Source organism: Salmo salar, chromosome 12, assembly GCF_965601325.2.
Source record: "Salmo salar chromosome 12, fSalSal1, whole genome shotgun sequence".
In the NCBI taxonomy this organism is placed as follows: Eukaryota; Metazoa; Chordata; class Actinopteri; order Salmoniformes; family Salmonidae; genus Salmo; species Salmo salar.
Genome location: NC_138302.1, coordinates 65,747,153 through 65,773,400, shown reverse-complemented (window position 1 = coordinate 65,773,400; position 26,248 = coordinate 65,747,153). Strand labels below are relative to the sequence as shown.

At 40.6% G+C, this 26,248-nt stretch overlaps 1 protein-coding gene across 1 annotated transcript in view; it reads left to right on the top strand.

Annotated features, from left to right (window-relative positions):
* LOC106565594 (sodium channel protein type 8 subunit alpha) overlaps positions 1-26,248 on the top strand; it is a 115,071-nt gene that overhangs the window by 18,111 nt on the left and 70,712 nt on the right. Inside the window, exons 3-9 of the mRNA XM_014132896.3 lie at positions 2,873-2,991; positions 3,366-3,455; positions 3,578-3,706; positions 8,416-8,507; positions 11,704-11,925; positions 25,773-25,836; positions 26,038-26,179. Of these exons, the coding sequence (XP_013988371.1) occupies positions 2,873-2,991; positions 3,366-3,455; positions 3,578-3,706; positions 8,416-8,507; positions 11,704-11,925; positions 25,773-25,836; positions 26,038-26,179 (858 nt within the window). The remainder of the gene's footprint in view (positions 1-2,872; positions 2,992-3,365; positions 3,456-3,577; positions 3,707-8,415; positions 8,508-11,703; positions 11,926-25,772; positions 25,837-26,037; positions 26,180-26,248) is intronic.

The following is a 26,248-nucleotide window of genomic DNA, read 5'->3' as shown; positions in this document are numbered from 1 at the left end:
GGTAGGTAGATAGATGGGCTGTTTACAGATGGGCTATGTACAGGTGCACTGATCTGTGAGCTGCTCTGACAGCTGGTGCTTAAAGCTAGTGTGGGAGATATGAGTCTCCAGCTTCAGAGATTTTTGCAGTTCGTTCCAGTCATTGGCAGCAGAGAACTGGAAGGAAAGGCAGCCAAAGGAGGAATTGGCTTTGGGGGTGACCAGTGAGTTATACCTGCTGGAGCGCATGCTACGAGTGGGTGCTGCTATGGTGACCAGTGAGTTGAGATAAGGCGGGGCTTTACCTAGCAGAGACTTGTAGATAACCTGTAGCCAGTGGGTTTGGTGACGAGTATGAAGCGAGGGCCAACCAACAAGAGCGTACAGGTCGCAATGGTGGGTAGTGTATGGGGCTTTGGTGACAAAACGTGATAGACTGCATCCAGTTTGTTGAGTAGAGTGTTGGAGGCTATTTTATAGATGACATCACCGAAGTCGAGGATCGGTAGGAGTACATCAGGGGAATTTAGCGAAAAATGTCAGCCTATTTGCAATGCACCTCCATGTTATTGCATTTCCGTTTCCATGTGTTGCACTTTCATTCAGTAGCGTCTATGAATGACATGATTATGAAGGCATAAATGTATAGAACCTGTATTCTTATTTTAAATGTAGTTCTGTCCTTGTGATGTACTTGTCTATTAATGTTATGTATTATGTCATGTTTTGTGTGGACCCCAGAAAGAGTAGCTTCTGTTTTAGCATTAGCTAATGGGGATGCTAATAAAATACTAAATAAAAAACACACACATGCACGCTCACACACACACACACACACACACACACACACACACACACACACACACACACACACACACACACACACAGAGTCTTGTACAGCTAACCTTGTGGGGACACATAATTCAGTCCCATTCAAAATCAGATTTTCCCTAAACCCTAACCTTAACCCTAAAACCTAACCCTAACCTTTAAAACTAACCATAGCTCCTAACCCTAAAACTAACCCTGGCTCCTAACCGTAACCCTTAACCTAATTCTAACCCTAACACTAATTCTAACCTTAACCCTAAATCCCCTAGAAATAGCATTTGACCTTGTGGGGACTAACAAAATGTCCCCAGTTTCTCTGAGTGGGCCTAACCCCACCACAACCAGCCCAGCCCCACTTGACCGGGGCTTGTTTATGGGTTGGGAGTGGTTGTTGAGAGGCTGGAGTCAGCAGATCCTGGCCTGATCGATGTCAGCATTTGCAGTTCTCTTCCAGTAAGAGCTTTAAGCTGGGAGAGGAAGACAGACATTTGGCCACAGACTGGAGAGAGGGGAGAGCTTCCCTCCTTTCCCGTCTCCTGTCGTCCAGCAGCTAGCCAGGCAGCCTTTCTATAGAGGTTACTGTAGAGGTGAAACCTAGCCAGGAAAGAAGGAACACACACAGACACTGGGATCTCTTACCATCACTGCCAGTCAGGGGCTCTTAGTTACTCTAACTGGAAGTGGTAGAGTAGTTAGGCCAGATGGTGCAAAGGGGTTGGGTACTTATATCAATGGACAACAAGTTGTTGAAACATTACATTTTCTGGATAAAGGGCTGTTATAAGGCTATTCAGACCTGGGCATTGAATCTCATTATATATATTTTCACGCAACGTTCTGTAATACTTGTGAAATATGTCTTTACAGGAGTAAAAGAGGCTTGTGTATGTGCTAGGCCTTTAGTGGAAGATACTTTTAAGATCATGGTTGACTTCAGGTCAGAAGTCTCTGTCTTACTGTTCTATAATGAGAGAAGATGTTGTGGTTCTCTTTTCTGTTCACCCTGTGCCCTAGTATGTGCATAAAGCACAAGGTTAGACTCAGCACATCTTAGGATAGACCCTTTTTATACCTCAGTATCACATTATATATACCCTGTTTGTACCTCAGTATGAGTGTTAAAACATTTAAGAACACCTGCTCTTTCCATGACATAGACTGACCAGGTGAATCCAGGTGAGAGCTATGATCCCTTATTGATGTCATTTGTGAAATACATTTCAATCAGCGTAGATGAAGGGGAGGAGGGAGGTTAAAGAAGGATTTTTAAATCTTGAGACAATTGAGACATGGATTGTGTATGTGTGCCATTCAGAGGGTGAATGGACAAGACAAAAGATTGAAGTGCCTTTGAACGTGGTATGGTAGGCGCACCGGTTTGTGTTGCAGTTCTTGAAATGAGGCTGTTCTGAGGGCAAAAGGGGGAAGGGCACAACTCAATATTAGAAAGGTGGTCTTACTGTTTGGTATACTCAGTGTATATTCTCTGTTGATATCTCATATATCTTGATATCAGGTGTACTCTCTTGTTGATTGCTTTTGGGAGGAAATGCACAGTGCATTCCTTATGATGCCAGGTTAAAGTGGGTTTAAACTTTTAAATAATTATTCTTGCAGTGGACATGGCAAACTGAAGTAGCAAGTTCCATAAAATAGGTGGAAACACTCTGTGTGCCCTAAGATTCAGAGATGAGCTCAAGAATCAGATCAGCCAATGAACAGTCAGCTTGGTATACCATAGTCATGACTTTCCATTTCTGTTGTCTCAGCATGGGGCCCACAGTGACAGTCTTTTATACAGGTCCTGTATGTGTCATGACTTGTATTGCTCTTGTTAATGCAATTTTCTCTCTCTCTCTCTCTCTCTCTCTCTCTCTCTCTCTCTCTCTCTCTCTCTCTCTCTCTCTCTCTCTCTCTCTCTCTTTTTCTCTCTCTCTCTCTCTCTCTTTTTCTCTCTCTCTTTTTCTCTCTCTCTTTTTCTCTCTCTCTCTCTCTTTTTCTCTCTCTTTTTTTTCTCTCTCTCTCTTTTTCTCTAACTCTCTCTTTTTTTCTCTCTCCACAGACGTTTATAGTTCTAAACAAAGGGAAAACAATCTTCCGCTTCCATGCCACGGACTCCTTGTACGTCATCAGCCCTTTTAGTCTCTTTAGGCGAATAGCAATTAAGATTTTGATACACTCATATCCTTTCAAGTGGTGCATTGTCTTGCTTTGAGATTATGATTTTGTTGTTTATCATGCGGAAATTACAAAGCACATAGATTTATTCTATGTATTGTGCACAATCTTAAGGTTCAAGGAGCTTGTGATTGTGATGCTTTCTTTTGATTGGTTGAAGAAACAGAAAATAAGTGATGCAGGCCAAATCGTCCTTGTGCGTTGATCTGGATCTTGTGTCCCACACCATCCTGGAACGTCTTCCATCCTTTGTCCTTTCATCGATGGAATATATGTCATTGTAATGTCTCACAGTATATTCAGCTATGTTGCAACAGTATGTTGATGGGTGGTCGGGTGTATATGGTCAATATTTTCTTAACTCTCTTCCCTCTCACGGTATTCAGTATGATCATCATGAGCACCATTTTGACCAACTGCGTTTTCATGACGTTTAGTGATCCTCCAGAATGGAACAAGATAGTAGAGTAAGTATTGATTTATAACTCCCTATGTACATTCATAAACTGTTTGTAAAACATGTATAAACTAGTATGCATTTATTCACATACCTCACCCTTTCACTGTCTCTCGTCTTATTTTGCTCTAGGTATACCTTCACAGGTATCTACACCTTCGAATCGCTTACCAAGATTGTGGCACGAGGCTTTTGTATAGACGGGTTCACTTTTCTACGAGATCCATGGAACTGGCTGGACTTCATGGTGATCTCTATGGCGTAAGTAGTCCACCTCCTCCCCGTATCCCTCTCTCTACACCTCCACCTCTCTCTAAAGTTCCATCTCTCTCTGCACCTTCGTCTCTCTCTACACCTCCATCTCTCTCTATACCTCCAACTCTACCAGAGTGACAAGATTGGGCCAGGCAGGACATTCCACATCAGAGAATATTTCAAAACATGCAAAATAATCCAAGATGTAGAAGCATCTCCAAATACTAATTCAACAGAATGTAATTAATTCAACTGAATCAATCAATCAATTGAACATACAGTATATGTTAGTGCAGGTATATTTGTAATGTTGCATTTTATGCGAGTGACACATAAATATATGGATGGGTTTGTTCAAAGAGAAGCCACTTAAATGTTGTGGCTCACTAATTCAATTCTAGAGAGTGACATAGCTCATTGAAATGATGTAAAGCTTATACAGATGTGTAAAATGTATGATGTATAATTACTCCACTGTTTCTCTTTTTAAAAACAACACGTTGCATAAAGCCACACACACAACTCAAAGTGTGAATAGAAAATGTTGGTGGGAAAATATCCTACTGAAGAACATGATTTCAAAGAACAGGGATAGCAGTCTCTGAGAATTTGGTGAAAGGGAGATTTTGATGATTGAAAGTTATGCAAATATTGAAATTGTTAGACTTTGGCAATGAATGATTGCCCTGCCTGAATTTTGCCGCAACAATATATTTCCTCTGATTTACATGTGTAATATTGTGAAACATTTTGGGCCATATTTTATTTATTATTCTCCCATCTCTTATGTCTTCTCCATCTTATTGTGAGTCCCTCTTATATCAGACTTTCCTGTATGTTAACATCTGAGTATTGTGTTGGTACTAGTATTAGTTATTGTAAGGGTCAAATAGGGAAATGGCGGTAGAGAGTATTGTATGTATGTATTGCTTTATTTCATTTTACCCCCTATCTTCCTTTCTTTTTAAAAACTTTTTTATTTTTTATTTTAAGGTTTGGGTCAATTCTGTTTCAATTCAGTCAATTCAGGAAGTAAACTGTACTTCCAATTCCATTTTTTCTCAGTTCTTTTCAATGAGAAAAAAAATGCAATTGCAATTTCAGTTTACTTATTGAATTGACTGAATTGAAATGGCATTGACCCCAACTCTGCCTTCGGTCTCTCATTCTGTAATGGCTGTTGAGTAACTGTGATCTGAACCACTCTGCAGGTGTATAACAGAGTTTGTAAACCTAGGCAATTTGTCAGCTCTGCGTACGTTCAGGGTTCTGAAACAATTTCTGTTATCCCAGGTAAGAGTATGCATGTGTGTGTGTGGGGGCAGGGGAGTCAGGGTGGGTCAGTGTTATAGTGCCTTCAGAATGTATTCACACCCCTTGACTTTTTGCACATTTTGTCGTATTACAGCCTAAATTTAAAATTGATTAAATTGAGATTTGTGTCTCTGGCCTACACACACAATACCCCATAATGTCAAAGTGCAATTATGTTTTTAGAATTTTTTACAAATTAATTACAAATGAAAGCTGACATGTCGTGAGTAAATAATATTCAACCACTTTGTTGTGGTAAGCCTAAATAAGTTCAGGAGAAAGAATTTGCTTAACAAGTCACATAATGAGTTGCATGGACTCACTCTGTGTGCAATAATAGTGTTAAACATGATTTTTGAATGACTACCTCATCTCTGCACATACAATTATCTGTAAGGTCCCTCAGTCGAACAGTGAATTTCAAACACAGATTCAACCATAAAGACCAGGCAGGTTTTCCAATGCCTCACAAAGAAGGGGACCTATTGGTAGATGGGTTAAAACAAAAAAAAGTAGACATTGACTATTCCTTTGAGCATGGTGAAGTTATTAATTACACTTATGGATGGTGTATCAATACACACAGTCACTACAAGGATACAGGTGTCCTTCCTAACTCAATTGCCGGAGAGGAAGAAAACTGCTAAGGGATTTCACCATGAGGCCAATGCTGACTTTAAAACAGTTACAGAGTAGCTGTGATAGGATAAACTGAGGATGGATCAATAACGTTGTAGTTACTCCACAGTACAACCCCTGTTTATAATAAGGCACTAAAGTAAAACTGCCAAAAAATGAATGAACCTGAAAGCAAATCCAACACATCACTGAGTACTACTCATCATATTTTCAAGAATGGTGGTGGCTGCATCATGTTGTGGGTATGCTTGTCATTGACAAGGACTAGGGAGTTTTTTAGGATAAAAATAAACAGAATAGAGCTAAGCACACACAAAATCCTAGAGGAAAACCTTGTTCAGTGTGCTTTCCAACAGACACGGGATGACAAATTCACCTTTCAGCAGGACAACAACCTAAAACACAAGGCTAAATATGCACTGGGGTAGCTTAAAAAGACAACATTGAATGTTCCTGAGTGGCCTAGTTACGTTTTGACTTAAATCTATGGCAAGACTCGAAAATGGCTGTCTGGCAATGATCAACAACCAACTTGACAGAGCTTGAAGAATTTTAAAAAGAATAATGCGCAAATATTGTACAATCCAGGTGTGCAAAGCTCATAGGCCCATATTCTGACCCGAGTTAAGTGCCGTAAATGGAATGTAATTCCCTTTTTATACGCATTTCTCTCTATGCATATTCTGACCTTGAATTTAAGCATGAGAATAGTATGCTATTCACCAACTATTAGTTTTAGGTGGAGCTTGAATAAATGAAGGTGTGGCGGAGGTGTGTTTAAAGGGGTTCACCTAGGGGTCATGATAGGGGCTGTACCAAATGTTTGATGTATTATAATAATTGATTATGCTTATGTTGTATTAATAGAAGGGGGAGGGGTTATAAGACCCCTCCCTCCTTACATTTATAGGGTCCTAGACTACAGTTTAATAATATATATACATTATGCGGTTTAATATTGTTCCACAGTACTTTTCTAGGCTCTCTGCCTCTTATGAAGAAACTGTCTGAGAAATGTGTGACTGTGAAGACATAACTCTGCAGGGGAATGTAAGAGATAAGAGATTAGTCAGACATTCCACTATAAATCAACTTGGACATTTACTGCTAAGCTTTTAGATAGCTATATAAACAAGAGTTTTAGTGTTGAGTAGGCATGGTTTTGGTCTCAGGAGTAGAAGATAATGACGTAGGCAGTGACATCACTAGGGCTGGACTTCGAGTTTAATAAAATAACTTGGGACCTTTTATATTTTGCAGAACTTACTCGGAAACATGCGTTATGTTCCTGTTGTCAACTTCTGTCTGCAATTGCATTAATAGAGGATTTTGAATGATTTAATTAAAGATATTGTCATAATGCTAATTTCACCAATGAGCCAATGATTGACAAGGAACAAGGAAACGAACCCCAACAGTGTCTACAGATAAGCTGTATTCTGACTTTGACTTACTTCCCTAATAATTCCAACACCTTTACACACGAAACCATGAACAAGGTCTAGCGAACCTACCATTTGTTGTTGATATAAATACCACCATTCTCCATGCATTATAATTTACAACTTGATAAGATTTATTGATAAGAGCTAGGTAAATGAGTAATCAGTTTGGAGAAGGGGATTATAAATACACATAGCAATTGTTTCAGATGATTTTTCTTTATGATCCGTAAAGATGAGTGTGAAACCAACCATATGGAAGCAAACTGAAAATCACATCAACATGACATGTATTGAGGCCCCTTTTTCATAGTGATGGATTGATTTTCAGGATGAATAAAACCACTGTATTTTTTAGTTATCAACATAAAAGTGTCATCGATAAAGGCTCTCCCAAAAAAAAACTATATAAAAGTATTTTTATATCTACCAGTTGGTGCTGGAACGGAGACAAATATGTATAGATGGATTTCTTTCATTGGTCCCTATATTCTGAACCCGTTCTCACTATGTATTCTATGTAGTCTGTCGACACAATTTGAATTAAAGGTGAACCGTATTTAAAGGGATGGCTTAAGATAAATGTACTGAAAACCCCATTAAATGAAAACTCCACAAGAAAATCTGTTGGCCAGCAAGTGGGAGGGTTTTCAATGGTTGAATGAAATGTATTCAGAGCTCGGAAGGTAGCCACACCTGCAGAGCGCATTATGCTATTGAATAAGGCAAGTCTGAATACCAAATACTGATAAGTGTGTAGGAAAGGCGTGCGTAGTAAAGGCATAAATTGTTAGGTCGAGATCGGCCCCTTAGAGACTTACCCAGAAAGACTCACAGCTGTAAACGCTGCCAAAGAGAATTCTAACATGTATTGACTCAAGAGGTGTGAATACTTATGTAAAAGAGATATTTCTGCATCTCATTTTCTAAAAACATGTGTTCACTGTCATTATGGGGTATTGTGTGTAGATGGGTGAAGAAAAAATATTTAGTCAATTTTTTATTCAGGCTGTAACAAAACAGAATGTGAAATGAGTTAAGGGGTATAACTACTTTCTGAAGGCACTGTAGGTGTGATTTTGTTTCCGTTTCGTTTCCTCTTCTACCTTCGCTCCTCTCTCCTGGAGGGATAGGCGCTTCTCTCTCTCGCGCGCCGTGGTGTCCACTCCTCCTGCCGGTCATCTTCTTCTGGTGTCTGGTGGGGTGCTGGTGTCATGCGCTTGCGCGTCCGCACTTTTGATCAGTGGGTTTGTGTGTGTGTTACCGTTTGTTTTTTGTGTCATGGTGTTTTGTTCTGTGTGTGATCCTACCCCGTTACAGATATGTAACAGAATTTGTGGACCTGGGGAATGTCTCGGCGCTGAGAACGTTCAGGGTTCTCCGAGCATTGAAAACTATTTCAGTCATTCCAGGTGAGACTCCCATTTAAATACTAAGGCTGAGCTTATTTTGATTTCTCATGAATTGGATTCGCATCATTTCTTATTACTTTAGACTCTTAAAGAGGATGCATCAGAAATGATACCTGTTTTGTTTACTTTTTATTTTTCAAACAATCAAAAATGGTAGCAATACATTTTTGATAGGCTTAGCAGTCTACTTGCGGTCTTGTGGTGTTAAGTGGAAAAGGTGGCCCTGATATGACATACTAAAAGACAAACAGCCTATAATAAGTGGGTGGAATACACAGCAAATTTCGTATTATTATTTTAATAGTAGTCTCCCTCAAAGTGACATTAACAGCCTCATACAGTATATTGACACCAGATAGTATGGGTAGGAGCCCGAGTTTCCCCCCAGGAAAAACTTCAGGGCCTAGTTGATAACCCTCCCTTGGTTAGGGAAAACTCAGAGTCTTAGTATGAGGAACAGTAGAAATTATATTGTTCATATATTTTTTAAATTAAAGAATAGTTATTATTATTGCCATCTTAACCTCAAAGTCAAAGTGATAGACAAGGGTTTCACACTCACACATTGTATTTTTAAGCATTTCTTATTTAGACCATGCATGAGTATCTCTTCAGACTTCAGAGAGTTTCGATTCACTGTCCAACAGAGAGTGATAATGTGTTTATAGCCACCAAATGAATGAATATACAGTATCATTCAAAAGTTTGGACACACCTACTCATTCAAGGGTTTTTATTTATTTTTACTATTTTCTACATTGTAGAATAATAGTGAAGACATCAAAACTATGAAATAAGACATATGGAAACATGTAGTAACCAAAAAAGGTGATTGTGTTTCTTCAAGAGTGTGCAAGCTGTCATCAAGGCAAAGGGTGACTACTTTGAAGAATGTAATTTTTTTTAAATATATTTGAAACATTTTTTGGGTTACTACATGATTCCATATGTGTAATTTCATAGTTTTCATCCTTGAATGAGTAGGTGTGTCCAAGCTTTTGAATGATACTGTATATTCATTCATTTGGTGGCTATAAACACATTATCACTCTCTGTTGGACAAGTACTGTCCACAGGGAACTTTTGACTGGTACTTTTGACTGGTACTGTAGGTGAATACATAACGTTTAGGACATTTGATTAGTTTGGGTTCAAATTTCTACCTTAGTTGTTGTCACAATCTTAAACACTGATGTTTCTATGCCACAGTCTTAAAACACATCATGTTTCTGTATGAACAAATTTGTCCCCTGACTATAACGGAGCACTTTGAAGAACATTTAATTTCTTAAGACTGCCAAGCCTAGTTTGACAATACATTATACGCTGCATGAAGCTTTACAAGACACCTGCTTTTTTATCTTACAACTCTGGCTTTTAAGGAGCTTCTTTACTTTGAATTCCATTCAGATATGACTATAGTAGTGACTCCTGAATGTGGACTTCTCGTTTCTGTTTATCCTGGGACAATAAGGCATAAACACAACAGAGAAATGAATTAAAGGAAATAAACACAGTGATATGCAAATACATTGGAGATCCAACTGAAAGCTCTTTCTCTGGGGGAGTTGAGATATTGGCACAGGGGCAGTTTATACATTGCACCATTGGAAGTGTTGGATTGTAAATCAGTTAGGTTTTATGTAACGCACACACACACACACACACACACACACACACACACACACACACACACACACACACACACACACACACACTGACTCATTATTTGTTCACAGTATTAGTTAGCCTTTTGAGATTTTGTAGTAACTTCGACTGCAGAACACTCTAATGGTGCAAAAGTGTTGTTGAACAAGTGTCTGGGGCAGGAAGTGAATGTGAATTTGTGCATAAAATACATCTAGTCCAGTAAGTAGTGTTGGCTCAGTCTCCAGTGTAGGCCTCTGATCTAAAGGGGCCCCAGCCTAAAAGGCTCACCCAGTGGAGATCACAGCACCAGTGGGACATGATGGGGGTGCCTAGGATGGGAACCATTCTAACCATGGGAACCAAGCTAAGTCACCATTCCGGTTGCCAGACAGACAGGTGATGATGACATGGAGTCAATTCCTTTAGCCTTGGCGTTTAAATTACCTGCATGCAACCTGTCATTCCCTATTGTCCCCCTTAACCTTGCCCCCTAACCCTTGCCTCCCTCACCTGTCCTCTCTTCTCTTCTCACTTCTTCCTCCTCTGACTGAGCCCAGTCCTACGCTCTCTCTTCGTTGTGCAGTGCTGCTGTGTTTGGTCAATCTGGTGGATATTTTGTAGTTGTTTCCATATATTTTATGAGTGGCCCTACTGATTCCAAGGATGCTCTACACTGCCTGTGAAACCCGGACTTGAACAGAAAAATAACATAAGGGCATCTAATTGACATAAAACATTTATTCACATAATGTTATAAATTAACATAAATAATTCCTAAATTGGTATCCCTCCACAACTACATCACCCATTAGGTTTTAGAATCATTTTGATGTAGCCTGCCTCAGTGTAATTTTGTTGATTTAGAACATTTGAGGAGTATTCTGATCGTCACTGAAGTGTGTCAGTCTTATGGAAATCTTATGTAGGGGCACTCTCAATGTTGTTGTGTTTATATGTAGTGGTGTTTAAAATGCCTGAATATCTGACCATCTTTTGGCTGTTTTGTATGTGTCTTTAATTATTGTGCAATTGTTTGATGTAGTTATCAAGGATCCTATTCTCGCTATAATTTAGTTCAATATGACTTATCAGTAACTAACAATATGGAACACAATCACAATGACACAATGACTTGAATACCTCTTTCTTCATGGAAAATAGAGGAAAATATATCAACCATACACTTTATTATTATTATTACACATACGCCTGCAGTTTAGAATACTTCTGTTATACCTGTCCAAATTTAGATATTGGTAATTCAAAACAGAGCAGTAGTTTTGGTTTGACGTTAACTTGAACAAATACACTTTTATGAGATGGGCTACTATACTACCACTGTAATACTACTATATAAACTCTATACAAATAATTCATAGCTAAGCTTGTACTTTCCAGCAATGCCCATTTCTCTTTGTTTGTGTGTATGTATGTGCGCTTGTGTGTTTTATATGTATGTGTGTACACAAACACATACATACGTGTGTGTGTGTGTGTGCACGTATGTGTGTGTGTGTGAATGCATATGTCCGGTTCCTCCCCCCAGGACTCAAGACCATCGTCGGTGCTCTAGTTCAATCGGTGAAGAAATTGTCAGACGTTATGATCCTCACGGTCTTCTGTCTCAGTGTCTTCGCCTTGATTGGACTACAGCTCTTCATGGGCAACCTGCGGCAGAAATGTGTCATCTGGCCAATCAACTCCACTGAGAACTACCTGGCCAATGGCAGTAAGGGCTTCGACTGGAACGAATACATCATGAACGAGAGTGAGTCCGACACATGGCCAAAAGATGTGTGACACTGAGACAGAAGACCGTTTCGACTTATAACATTTGAGCTGAGTTTGAGTTAGGGGTGCCAGGTAGGCCATGCCTACCAGAGAATCTGATCAAATGTCTCCTTTTTTACTTAATGGGTCGATCGCATCTGTTTGTCTGTCATAGTCTAAAATAAACACTGTAATGGAAAACTTAAGGTTACTTTCGTAACCCCGGTTCTCTGATAATAGAGTGAGGTATCTCACAATGGAAATGACTAATATGTCTCCTAAGGTGGATCACTATGGAGGCTCAGATCACACAACACCTGTCGGACCCGCCTTCTGGTCATTTTCAAGCCTATCTTTCGTCCTCACACGCTTGCAAACAGGGAAGCGCGGTGCGATGCCTCACTCTACTATCAGAGAACCCGGGGTTACAAAAGTAACCTTAAAGGGACACTTTGGGATTTTGTCAATGAAGCCCTTTATCTACTTCCCAAGTCAGATGAATAAGATGATACCATTTTTATGTCTCTGCGTGTAGTTTCTAGGAAGTTTCTAACTAGCGTTAGCGCAATTGCTGATTAGTGTTAGTCTATTACTTCCAGTCATTGCGTTAACACTAGTTAGCATTGGCTTGTGAAAATACCTCTATCTTCCTTCATACTGGACACAGAGACATAAAAATGATATCCGCAAGATAATCTGATGCTGGGGAAGTAGATCAAGGGTTTCATTGCCAACATCTCGAAGTATCCCTTTACGTTCTCTTTGAAATATTCGTTTTGGTAGCTCACAATGGGATATAGCCCACTACCGTATCACAGATATGCTCTCGGAAGCCAAAACAGTCCCGACAGTATCACCCCTCAGAGGCTCCGACACTGAGGAACGTATGTGCCAGGAAGGCGCAGTGACCTCCAGTCGGTAAAACCTCATAAAGGTATTCACCTATTCAATATTGTTTGAAACATTAGTTTTGGACTGATGCCCAACTGAGCATTCTACTTAATGCATCATCATTTGGCCCTGATGAAGATTTCATCAAAAGTGCATTACAGTGGCTTGGAAATACAATGCCATTCAAAAGTAGGCAAATAATTAGTAGGAAAACCTTTTGCCATCATTTTGATGTCGCCAAATTGACTTTAGATGCAGTATAACGTTAACTAGTTAGCTAAGATTGAGGGCAGGTCACCGGATTTTATCTAGCTAACATTAGCATTGCTAGCTATTTATGATTAACTTTGCTAGCTAATGACAACATTGCCATCTGTCTAAAGTAAATTTGACGACATGATAATCCTGGCAAAGTTGTTTCCTACTAAATATTTGACTACTTTAGTAATGTCATCGTATTTCCAGGCTCTATAGTATAATTTAGACTAAACAGTCATTAGCCTCTGTCCAGAATGACTGGGTTTATCATGACTTTAGGGCACCACTATTGCGCTGCCGGTAGAGGGCGGCTTGAGAACGTTCATAACAATGGCATGACGCAACCGAGTGACGGATGAGCAATCTATGAATAAGGGGTAGCACAATATACAGCATCACAAATCTCTTGTACAGAGATGCCTTTGAACAATGCCCATGATGTAGCCATGCCTCTGGTGGAATGGGCCCTTAGGCTAATATGACAGCCTCCATTATCCAATGGAATAACCGTTGACGAGAGAGGGGCCTACCCATGTGGAGAGGTGCCCAGGAGACAAAGAGCTGGTTGCTCCTCCGTAAAGCTCTCATCATGTCAATGTACAGTAGGTGCGTAATTCGCATAATGGACATAAACAATTGAGACACTCTTCTTCTGTGGAAGAAAAATAAAAAAGCTCCAACATGAGGCAATTACACGCATTGCTGACTAGGCACAAAGGCGGGGTTAGGCTGTAAGGTAACCTTGGATAACCCTGTGGCAAATTGCAGGCACGAGTGGTGGACTGACAGTGCAAACAGCTCACTCACTCACTTTGTGGACAGAAGGGCTATGGTAAAGTGGTTTGAAAGAGAGAGCTCAATTCTTTCCAGTAGCTCGAATGGCTGCTGTGAAGTAGCCTCAAGCACAGGACCCAAGATGGGACTAAAGGATTTGGCACTGGGCGTAAGCGACGTGCACCCTTCATAAAACAACATATCATATGCCACTTTATTATACAGTGAGCGTGTGGAAAGGGCCCTGGCACTCTGTATGGTCTAAAAATGTACTCTTAGTGGCAGGCCTTGCATGGGCCAACATGTCCAGATGAGGATGGAAAATCTCTCTGTTCTCTTGGGTCAGTAGACCTCTGCTTAACAGGAGCTGCTATGGCTGGTCGTAAAAGAGTAGCATTAACTCCGCTAACCAGCGCTTCCTTGGCTATCGCTTCTGGTGAGCCAATTGGTAGACGCCAGGGCAGTCATGCCATCCGTCCTGAAAAGGATGTGACAACGCTGCAGAAAAGGCAGAGAATGTTTCCTAATTATATGAGAAACATCGCATATGGAGTCTGAGGTATTCGTATGAGCATGCCGGAACCCTGGAGGTCAATCCGGTACCGTTCAGTTCTCCTGGACTGTCCCCCACCCTATGGGTGGTGAATATCTCCCCATTACTCTCCCTATATGCACCAGCGTAGTGTCTGGGGTAAGAGGTGACAAGTCTACTCCAATGACGGAGAGCCCTTTATCTCAGATTAAGGGGACAATGGGACGTAATCGTGGGCTATTTTGTCCCATACTGAAAAGTCCCTCATCCTTAGTGACCCAACTGGAATGCTGAGAGAGTGGGGGCCATCCACTCTACACTGTAATGGAAAACTGTAATTTATACGTTAATTTGGGGTATTATCAACATTAAAATACTGTGAAACGTTTTACTGCAGCATACTGTAAATTCTGGTGCATTGTGGGAAAATGTTGTGGGTGAGGGGAATGAATTGCTGTATTTCAAATAGTACTGTAATTCCACCCCACAGATTACAGTAACGCACTGAATTTTTGGAGCACCAAAAACATTTTGACCGCTAGTGGGTGCATGGTATTGTTGTAGCTGTGTCATTAACATATTTTGAGGAGTGCCTTGTAAGAGGCTATATTGCGTGGTTATAGTGCTCCATGTATAGGGGACAGATTGAAGTGGCAACAAGTCTTAAACCTTTACAGATTGAGCATTTTGCTATGTTCTTTTGGTCGTTTTGCTCTGTAGTTGCTGCCAGTTTGGAAGCCTTTGTTAAGGCCTCTAGAAGTGCAAGTGATATAAAACACCAAATATTCATTGATAGGGGAGAGCGGTGTAAGTTGAGCAAAAGTGTTATTTGCGCCACCCCTTGTTTCTAGGAAACCATACACAAAATAAATCATGTCACCAAATATTTAGGAAGAGGTATATCATTTGATGGAGTCTGTGGAGGAAGAAACCACATGGAATAAGTGGAAAGCAAGTTAGGTCCAAAATACTTATTTGAACAAAGTCAAATTAATTGATTGTGTTATAGGTTTCATGATGCTTGAATCTAAACCAAAGTAGATTGTTTTAGATTGTTTCATACATCAGTTGGGTCTCTATAAGCTACATTATAAGTTCCTAAACCTAGCATGAAAGTGCATCCTTGTAGCTGTGTGGGCTAATGTAGTCAAAATGTTTGCCTTGGGGCCAGTTGAGCCAACGGCCACTATACCCCATACAAATTATGATTATATTTGGTCTGTTTTATGCATAATATGCATAGTATTTTTGAAATATGGCATGCATATGAACTCAACATTTCTATTGTTACAGAGCAGACATCATCATGCCCTGTGTATATATATAAACGTAAAATAAGCAGGGGTCTAGCCCCCTTTGAGGTTCTTCAGAGTGCAGCCAAGGAAGTGAGAGAAGGGATAAAGTCCATTCGAGCAGCAGTAAGGGATGAATAAATAGACCGAATGACACTGAAGAGGTACATTGACAAAAAAGAAAAAGAACATGTATCTGTGCGAAAGAGAGGCTATGATAGAGTAGCAGAGGCACACAAGGTCTTATCTGATGACACGGAGTCTGAGCTGGCTAAATATATCAAGAATTTCGCAGACCAGTTTCATGGGCTTAGTAGCCTCAAATGCAGAGAACTTTTCTACGAATTGGGACATCGAAACAACGTCCCTGTCCCAGACAACTGGTCAAGAAATGGAAGGGTAAGTGGTATTGAACTGAGATATCTATATCTGAATGTAGGCATACATTTAAGATAAACAATATACCAAAACCCATTCCACAAATTAAACGTTGACCTACCAGCACTATGACCCACTGTCACAGAACTCCATCACCCACGTACCCCAAGGCGGCTCAACTTACCCTGTCCTTTTACGCGACTTACCCCATATCATATAAGTTGTGCCAAGAGACCACTTTTTTTGGACAAGCTATATTTTCAAATCTGTTATGTTTACATGAATTCTGATTATTTCCAGGGATACACAACATCCTGAAATATATGTAGATATCTTTGTCAGAAAGAAAATATATTTCCCTTGACATAGTGACGCTGAATGTAAGAGATGGCTCAGCTTACCCCACTCTCCCCTATGCTGTAATATGTAAACGCATTACCTAGCAGCCAACCTGCTTGCACCAATTCCGTGTAATTACAGTAAAATACTGTGAAATACAAACCCCTCCCCTCAATGAATTTCATTCATTCACTCATTACGATTATGGTAGCATTTACTTTTTCACAGTATTATACAGTCAATTCTACGGTATTGTACTGTGTGTCATTACATAGTGCTTGCTTACATACTGTATTTCGATTACAGTAGCTGTACTGCAATATGAAATACAGAAATGTAATTGCCACTGAGCTGTCTGTAAGTTACTGTCAAATTCACTCCCTCACCTTTACAGTGTAGTAAGCCCCCTGTGGAAGAGCAAGGCACTGGCGAAATGATGTCACTCATCTGTCTCAAAAGGACAAAGGATAAATCTGACCACCCAGATATTCTATTCTGGAGCATTCGAACAGCTACAGTGCCTTTAAAAAGTATTAATACCCCTTGACTTATTCCACATTTTGTTGTATTACAGCCTGAATTCAAATGGATTAAAAGTGAAAACATGTTTGAAGACATTTTTGCTAATTTATTGAAAATGAAATACAGATATATCTAATTTATATAAGTATTCACACCCTTGAGTCAATACATGTTAGAAACAACTTTGGCAGCGATTACAGCTGTGAGTCTTTCTGGGTAAGTCTCTAAGAGCTTTGCACACCTGGATTGTACAATATTACCCCATTATTATTTTAAAAACTCTTCAAGCTCTGCCAAATTGGTTGTTGATCATTGCTGGACAACCATTTTCAAGTCTTGCCATAGAATTTCAAGCAGATTTATGTCAAAACTAACTCGGCGATGCAGGAACATTCACTGTCTTCTTGGTAAGCAACTCCAGTGTAGATTTGGCCTTGTGTTTTAGGTTATTGTCCTGCTGAAAGGAGAATTCCTCTCCCAGTGTCTGGGCGAAAGCAGACTGAACCAGGTTTTCCTCTAGGATTTTGCCTGTGCTTAACTCAATTCCGTTTCTTTTTTATCCTGAAAAATTCCCCAGTGCTTAACGATTACAAACATACCATAACATGATGCAAACACCAATATGTTTTAAATATGGAGCGTGGTACTCAGTAATGTGTTATATTGGACTTTTCCCAAACATAACACTTTGTACTCAGGGCAAAAAGTGAATTGGTTTGCCACATTTTTTGGTGTCTTGTTGCAAACAGGATGCATGTTATTCTGTACAGGATTCCTTCTTTTCACTCTGTCAATTAGGTTAGTATTGTGGAGTAACTACAGTGTTGTTGATCCATCCTCAGTTTTCTTCTATCACAGCCATTAAACTCTGTAACTGTTTTAAAGTCACAATTGGCCTGGTTTCCTTCCCCTCCTGCAACTTAGGAAGAACGCTTGTATCTTTGTATTGACTCGGTGTATTGATACACAATCCAAAGTGTAATTAATGCTCAAAGGGATATTCAATGACATTTCTTTTTTTTTTTTACCGATCTACTAATAGGTGTCCTTCTTTGTGAGGCATTGGATAATCTCCCTGGTCTTTTTGGTTAAATCTGTGTTTCAAATTCATTGCTTGACTAAGGGACCTTACAGATAATTGTATGTGTCGGGTACAGAGATAAGGTAGTCATTCAAAATGCAGCTCATTATGTGACTTGTTAAGCACATTTTTACTCCTGAACTTATTTAGGCTTGCCATAACAAAGGGGCTGAATACTTATTGACTCAAGATATTTCAGCTTTTAATTTTTTATTAATTTGTAAACATTTCTAAAAACATAATTTGACTTTGACATTGTGTGGTATTTTGTGTAGGCCACTGGCAAAAAATCTCAACTGTATATATCTGGTCTTTCTGCTATCCAAGGAAAAGGGGTTGGTTGCTAGAGCTGCTGTGTTCCACACCACCTGCTCCTGCAATGGGAGGCAGAGCAGGTTACTGTCCAAGTACTTGAGCCAAATCCAAGGTTGAATAGAGACTAGCCTACCCCATTGTAGTGAACCATTACAAAGGACTCATGAAAAAGTCAGTGATAGAATGGAAACTTCTCCTAAACCCCTTAAATGCACATTGATTTGAAATAACCTCAAACAACTTAGATCTTTGGGTTTTCTTGTATTCACCTAAATTAAATCAGAAAAAATATATAATTTCACGACATAAATTGCATCACATGAAACACTTTTTTTTATCCACTCAAATTATAATATTGGTTCATTTATTAAAGTCGAGTACCTCGGGCATAAACAATACTCTGGCCAGGTAAGTAATTCAAGTAAACTTACACTGCTGAAAATTGCAAGCTCATTCCGGTTATCCCGGGTATACCTGTTCAAACTGGAAATGCTATTTAATAGCGTATAATAGCAATCAATATATAATTTTTTTACATGCTTTCAGGCTACTAATGTAAATTGGTAAATATACACAGGAATCGAACGGTTATAAAGTAAAAACAGCCACAACCTTTTCAAATTACCCTGAGTTTGGAAAAGATGGAGCCGGAGGGTAGGGCTGCCGTCTTATCGGCTCTTAACCAACCATGCTATTATAAAAAAAAATTGCGTTGTTCGTAACTTGTTTTGTACAAAATGTTGCTGCTACCATCTCTTATGGCCAAAAAGAGCTTCTGGACGTCAGAACTGGGATTACTCACCTCAAATTGGACGAGGAGTTCTTCTTCAATGAGTCGGACGCAAGGGATATACTACGGACACCCGACCAGGCCCAGATCCCTGTGATTCGCTGGAAAAGGAAACGTAGGTTTCGCGGAACGAGATCAGGATGCCTTGTGAGGATCAGGTGATGAGTGGCTAATCTGCCCTTGCCTTCCATTCTGCTAGCTAACGTTCAATCGCTGGAAAATAAATGGGACGAACTAAAAGCACGTATATCCTACCAACGGGACATTAAAAACTGTAATATCTTATGTTTCACCGAGTTGTGGCTGAACGATGACATTAAGAACATACAGCTGGCGGGATATACACTCTATCGGCAGGACAGAACAGCAGCTTCTGGTAAGACACGGGGCGGGGGTCTATGCATTTTTGTAAACAATAGCTGGTGCACGATATCTAAGGAAGTCTCAGGGTTTTGCTAGCCTGAGGTAGAGTATCTCATGATAAGCCGTAGACCACACATCTACCGAGAGAGTTTTCATCTGTATTTTTTGTAGCTGTCCACATTCCACCACAGACCGAAGCTGGCACTAAAACCGTACTCAATGAGCTGTATTCCGCCATTAGCAAACAGGAAAACACTCATCCAGTGGCGACGGTCCTAGTGGCCGGAGACCTTAATGCAGGGAAACTTAAATCAGTTTTACCTCATTTCTATCAGAATGTTAAATGTGCAACCAGAGGGAGAAAAGGATTCTAGACCACCTTTACTCCACACAAAGAGACAAATCTGACCATAACTCTATCCTCCTGATTCCTGCCTACAAGCAAAAATTAAAGCAGGAAGCACCAGTGACTTGGTCTATAACAAAGTGGGCGGATGAAGCAGATGCTAAACTCCATGACTGTTTTGCTAGCACAAACGGGAATATGTTCCGGGATTATTCCAATGCCATTGAGGAGTACACCACATCAGTCACTGGTTTCCTCAATAAGTGCATTGATGACGTCGTCCCCACAGTGACTGTACGTACATACCCAAACCAAAAGCCATGGATTACAGGCAACATTCGCACTGAGCCAAAGGGTAGAGCTGCTGCTTTCAAGGAGCGGGACTCTAACCCGGAAGCTTATAAGAAATCCTGCTATGCCCTCCGACAAACCATCAAACAAGCAAAGCATCAATACAGGACTAAGATCTAATCGTACTACACCGGCTCCAACGCTCGTCGGATGTGGCACGGCTTGCAAACTAATACAGACTACAAAGGGAAGCACAGCCACGAGCTGCCCAGTGACACGAGCCTACCAGACGAGCTAAATAACTTCTATTCTCGCTTCGAGGCAAGTAACACTGAAACATGCATGAGAGCATCAGCTGTTCCAGATGACTGTGTGATTACGGTCTCTGCAGCCGATGTAAGACCTTTAAACAGGTCAACATTCACAAGGCCGCTGGGCCAGACGGATTACTAGGACGTGTACTCCAAGCATGCGCTGACCAACTGGCAAGTGATTTCACTGACATTTTCAACCTCTCCCTGTCTGAGTCTGTAATACCAACATGTTTCAAGCAGACCACCATAGTCCCTGTGCCCAAGAACACTAAGGTAACCTGCCTAAATGACTACCGACTCGTAGCACTCACGTCTGTAGCCATGAAATGCTTTGAAAGGCTGGTCATTATCCCAGATACCCTACACCCACTCTAATTTGCAGATCCACAGATCCACAGATGATGCAATCTCTATTGCACTCCATACTTCCCTTTCCCATCTGGACAAAAGGAACACCAATGTGAGAATGCTATTCATTGACTATAGCTCAGCGTTCAACACCCTAGTGCCCTCAAAGCTCATCACTAAGCTAAGGACCCTGGGACTAAACACCTCCCTCTGCAACTGGATCCTGGACTTCCTGACGGGCCGCCCCCAGGTGGTAAGGGTAGGTAACAACACATCCGCCAAGCTGATCCTCAACATGGGGGCCCCTCAAGGGTGTGTGTTTAGTGCCCTCCTGTACTCCCTGTTCACTCATGACTGCATGGCCATGCATGACTCCAACACCATCATTAAGTTTGCTGATGACACAACAGTGGTAGGCCTGATCTCCGACAATGATGAGACAGCCTATAGGGAGGAGGTCAGAGACCTGACCGTGTGGTGCAAGGACAACAACCTCTCTTTCAACGTGATCAAGACAAAGGAGATGATTGTGGAGTACAGGAAAAGGAGGACCGAGCACTCCCCTATTCTCATCGACAGGGCTGTAGTGCAACAGGTTGAGAGCTTCAAGTTCCTTGGCGTCCACATCACCAAGAAACTAACATGGTCCAAGCACACCAAGACAGTCGTGAAGAGGTCACGACAAAACCTATTCCCCTTCAGGGGACTGAAAAGATTTGGCATGGGTCCTCAGATCCTCGAAAGGATTTACAGCTGCACCATCGAGAGCATCCAGACAGGTTGCATCACTGCCTGGTATGGCAACTGCTCGGCCTCCGACCGCAAGGCACTACAGAGGGTAGGCCTTCCCTGTGGCTCAGTTGGTAGAGCATGGTGTTTGCAATGCCAGCATGGTGTGTGCAACGCCAGGGTTGTGGGTTCAATTCCCACGGGGGGCCAGTACAAAAAATAAAATAAAAAAATAAATGTAAATGTAGTGCGTACGGCCCAGTACATCACCGGGGCCAAGCTTCCTGCCATCCAGGACCTTCTATACCGGGCGGTGTCAGAGGAAGTCCCTAAAAATGGTCAAAGACTCCAGCCACCCTAGTCATAGACTGTTCTCTCTGCTACCACATGGCAAGCGGTAACGGAGCGCCAAGTCTAGGTCCAAGAGGCTTCCAAACAGCTTCTATTCCCAAAAGTCTCAGTGTTCACTGTAAACACGCACCGGAAGTCACACAAAATTCTCACAATATTCATTCTTCCCCTCACGAGACCAAAAATTTGCTCAGTGTGACAAAATAAATTGTTTACCCCCATTTTCTTCCCAATTTTTTGATATCAAATTTAAATCCAGTCTCATCGCTGCAACTCCCCAATGGGCTCGGGAGAGGCGAAGGTCGAGTCATTATTCCTCCGAAACACGACCAAATAAGCTGCGCTGCTTCTTAACAACCGCTCACTTACACCAGAAGCCAGCCACACCAATGTGTCGGAGGAAACCCTGTTCAACTGACGACCACAGTCAGCTTGCAGGCACCGGGACCACCACAAGGAGTCACTAGAGCACGATGAGCCAAGTAAAGCCACCCTGCCAACCCCTCCCCTAACTCGGACGATGCTGGGCCAATTGTGCGCCGCCCTATGAGAATCCCGGTCACGGCTTGTTGTGATACAGCCTGGGATCGAACCCCAGGCTGTAGTGATGCCGCAACACTGCGATGCAGTGCCTTAGACCACTGCACCACCCGTGAGTCTCTCTTTTATTGTTAATACATTTGCAAACATTTATAATTTCCTGTTTTCACTTTGTCATTATAGGGTATTGTGTGTAGATTGATGAGGAATTTAAAACATTTAATCCAGTTTAGAACAAGGCTGTAACATAACAAAATGTGGAAAAAGTTAAGGGGTGTGAATACTTTCCGAATGCACTGTATAGCAGCCTATAGCCTAATTTCGTTTGTCAACCTACCTTTTATTTTCTAAATAGGAAGAAATAGACTCTAACACAAAGCCTTCTTGTTGTTAGTAAAGTCAAATTAAAATGAAGAGGTTGAAATGAATTATGCCTACTTTAATTTGCCTACTTTCAGTACCATGAGCTGTCAATTTCTGATTGATTGTGTCACGACTGCTGCTTCAAGTTTCAGCACCACAATGTAAGTTACTCGAATCTGGCTCATTGTGAGGTCAATAACTCTGATAAATACATCATGGGCAAGTAACATATTGTTTTTATTCAAATCAATTATAGTAGTAGCAAGCTATTAAAGTTGACCTCCGGTCCACCTTCTCATCTTCGCACTCTCCTTCTCAAACTGAACAGAACATAGGCTAGTCCACGCCCAAGACATTGCATTTTTCGGACTAAGCCTAATCAAAAATTATTTTCTGAAGAATTCTTTGACTCTCCTCCTGAAATGCCACTGTAGGCCTACACAGCACAAGGTTGGTAGGCAGCACAAAAAAGGTGTTTATCAGTAAGAGCAGAGCAGGCCGGGGCTCAGTCTTAGAATAGCCATTGCAGTGTGTAATGCAGCCTAGTTTTATTCACACCATCCCAGCACCTATCTTAGAAATATAACTTTGCTTTGTGCTTCTCCGAGCATTCACTTCGTAGCCTATAGGCTATGGATCATTTGATAAAGACCACACTAAATATCCTATAAGCACACTTGATATTGCGCGCCCAGCAGAGAATCAAAGATGAGGGCCGGCATCGGGCACACATCGATATATAGCCTAATAAGCAACTAATATTAAAACACTGAGAAATATTAAAATTTCATCAATTACAAATTACATGACCCTCCCCTGGACTAGATATAAAAAATATACTAAACCTTCCCCTTGACTGAAATTGAAAAAGAATGACCCTTCCCCATTTTCCTCCAGGTACCCATTCTGTAAATGTCGATTCATCCCTAACCTCATAATATTTTCGGCCAAGTCGGCCAACAGTGCTTCATAGGCATACATTTAAACTAGGCTACATGAACTACATATTGTGGCGACTTTCAGAGAACTTTGAGTTGTTTCAATTGCAGCAAATACAACAACAAATGTATTTCTTCGTTTTTTTGCTCGTAGGCTATTATATGCTTTTAAATAGCATTTACGGTTGGGGAACAGGAATACCCGAGGGGTTGCGAGGGGTTGCAATTTTCTTTGAAAGGAACATTTGTAGATTTTCTGGAAAATATTCAACCCGAGTGTGCTGGCTACTTAATGGGAAATTGAAGGGGCAAGGCAGCATCGGGAGGAGACGAACTGCGATGTTCAAATTAATTTGGGATCGTCACATCATGACTAGACCAAAAGACACGTACAGTTCCTTCAGAAAGTATTCACACACCTTGACTTTTTTTCACATTTTGTTGTGTTAAAGCCTGAATTTATAACAGATTAAATAGAGATTTGTGTCACTGGCCTATACACAATATCCCACAATGTCTAACTGGAATTATGTTTTTAGAATCTTTTAGAAATTAATTACAAATTAAAAGCTGAAATTTCTTGAGTCAATAAGTATTCAATCCATTTGTTATGTAAATATGTTCAGGAGTAAAGATGTGCTTAACGAGTCACATAATAAGTTGCATGGACTCTGTGTTCAATAATAGTGTTTAACATGATTTTTGAATGACTTTCTCATCTCTGTACCCCACACATACAATTATCTCTAAGGTCCCTCAGTCGAGCAGTGAATTTCAAACACAGATTCAACCACAAAGACCAGGGAGGTTTTCCAATGCCTCGCAAAACAGGGCATCTAGTGGTTAATGGGTAAAAAAAAGCAGACATTGAATATCCCTTTGATCATGGTGTTTCAATACACACAGTCACTACAAAGATACAGGTGTCCTTCCTAACTCAGTTGCCAGAGAGGATGAAAACCGCTCAGGAATTTCACAATGAGGCCAATGGTGTCTTTAAAATGGTTACAGAGTTTAATGGCTGTGATAGGAGAAAACTGAGGATGGATCAACAGTATTGTAGTTACTCCACAATACTAACCTAAATGAAAGAGTGAAAAGAAGGAAGCCTATACAGAATAAAAATATTCCAAAACATGCATCCTGTTCGCAATAAGGAGCTAAAGTAAAACTGCTACAAATGTGGCAAAGAAATCCATTGCTTTGTCTTGAATACAAAGTGTTATGTTAGGGGCAAATCCAACACAACACATATGTTAGGGGCTGCATCATGTTATGGGTATGCTTGTCATTGGCAAGGACTAGGGAGTTTTTTAGGATAAACATAAATGAAATTGAGCTAAGCACAGGCAAAATCCTGGAGGAAGACCTGGTTCAGTCTGCTTTCTAGCAGACACTGGGAGACTAATTCACCTTTCAGCAGAAGAATAACCCAAAACAAGGCCAAATATACACTGGAGTTGCATGAAAGACAACATTGAATGTTCCTGAGTGGCCTAGTTACAGTTTTGGAATAAATCAGTTTGAAAATCAAAATCAAATCTAATCAAATGTTATTTATCACATGCGTTGAATACAACAGGTGTAGACCTTACTGTGAAATGCTTACTTACAAGACTTTAACCAATAATGCAGTTTTAAGAAAATATTTACAAAATAAACTAAAGTAAAATAAATATATATACTTATGTAAATTAGATATTTCTGTATTTTATTTTCAATAAATTTGCTAACATTTTTAAAACATGTTTTCACTTTGTCATTATGGGGTATTTTGTGTAGATTGGTGGCAAACAAACCATCTATTTAATACATTTTTGAATTCAGGCTGTAACAACAAAATGTGGAATAAGATAAGGGATATGAATACTTTCTGAAGGCACTGTATGTACACGACTAGACAGAAAGACATTTGTTTGTACATGTCTGGCTTAGATAAAAGAACATGCAGAATACAGTATATATGAATGATGGTGAGTCCACTGCACATCGTAAATAAACACAGTCCCACATTCCACATAACCATAAGAGCCTGAAACAGTCTAAATGTATGAGTCAGATGAAGATAAAGATGTCCTTAACTTTTTCAGGGAACTTCTATTTCATTCCTGGGCAGCTGGATGCTCTACTGTGTGGAAACAGCTCGGACTCAGGGTGAGTCTCATGATCTATGACTTCAAAATTAAACCTCCAGTAGGTTGGAATAGCCACCATAAAAGGGAACAACAGAAAATAATCCTAACATAACTAAGACTTTAACGCAAATCATGCGTCGATGTCAATGGGAGATTTACTTGTAAATCATGACTCCCCTTCTCCCTCCGCTCCCTCTATTCCTCCCTCCCTTCCTCCCAGGCGGTGCCCTGAGGGCTACACGTGTATGAAGGCCGGGAGAAACCCAAACTACGGGTACACCAGCTTTGACAGCTTCGGCTGGGCCTTTCTCACTCTCTTCCGCCTCATGACCCAAGACTTCTGGGAGAACCTCTACATGCTGGTAAGGCCAAGCTCGTCATAGACAGGGAAAATAAATACTGTAAGAATTCCTGCTTGTAATGGCGGAAGC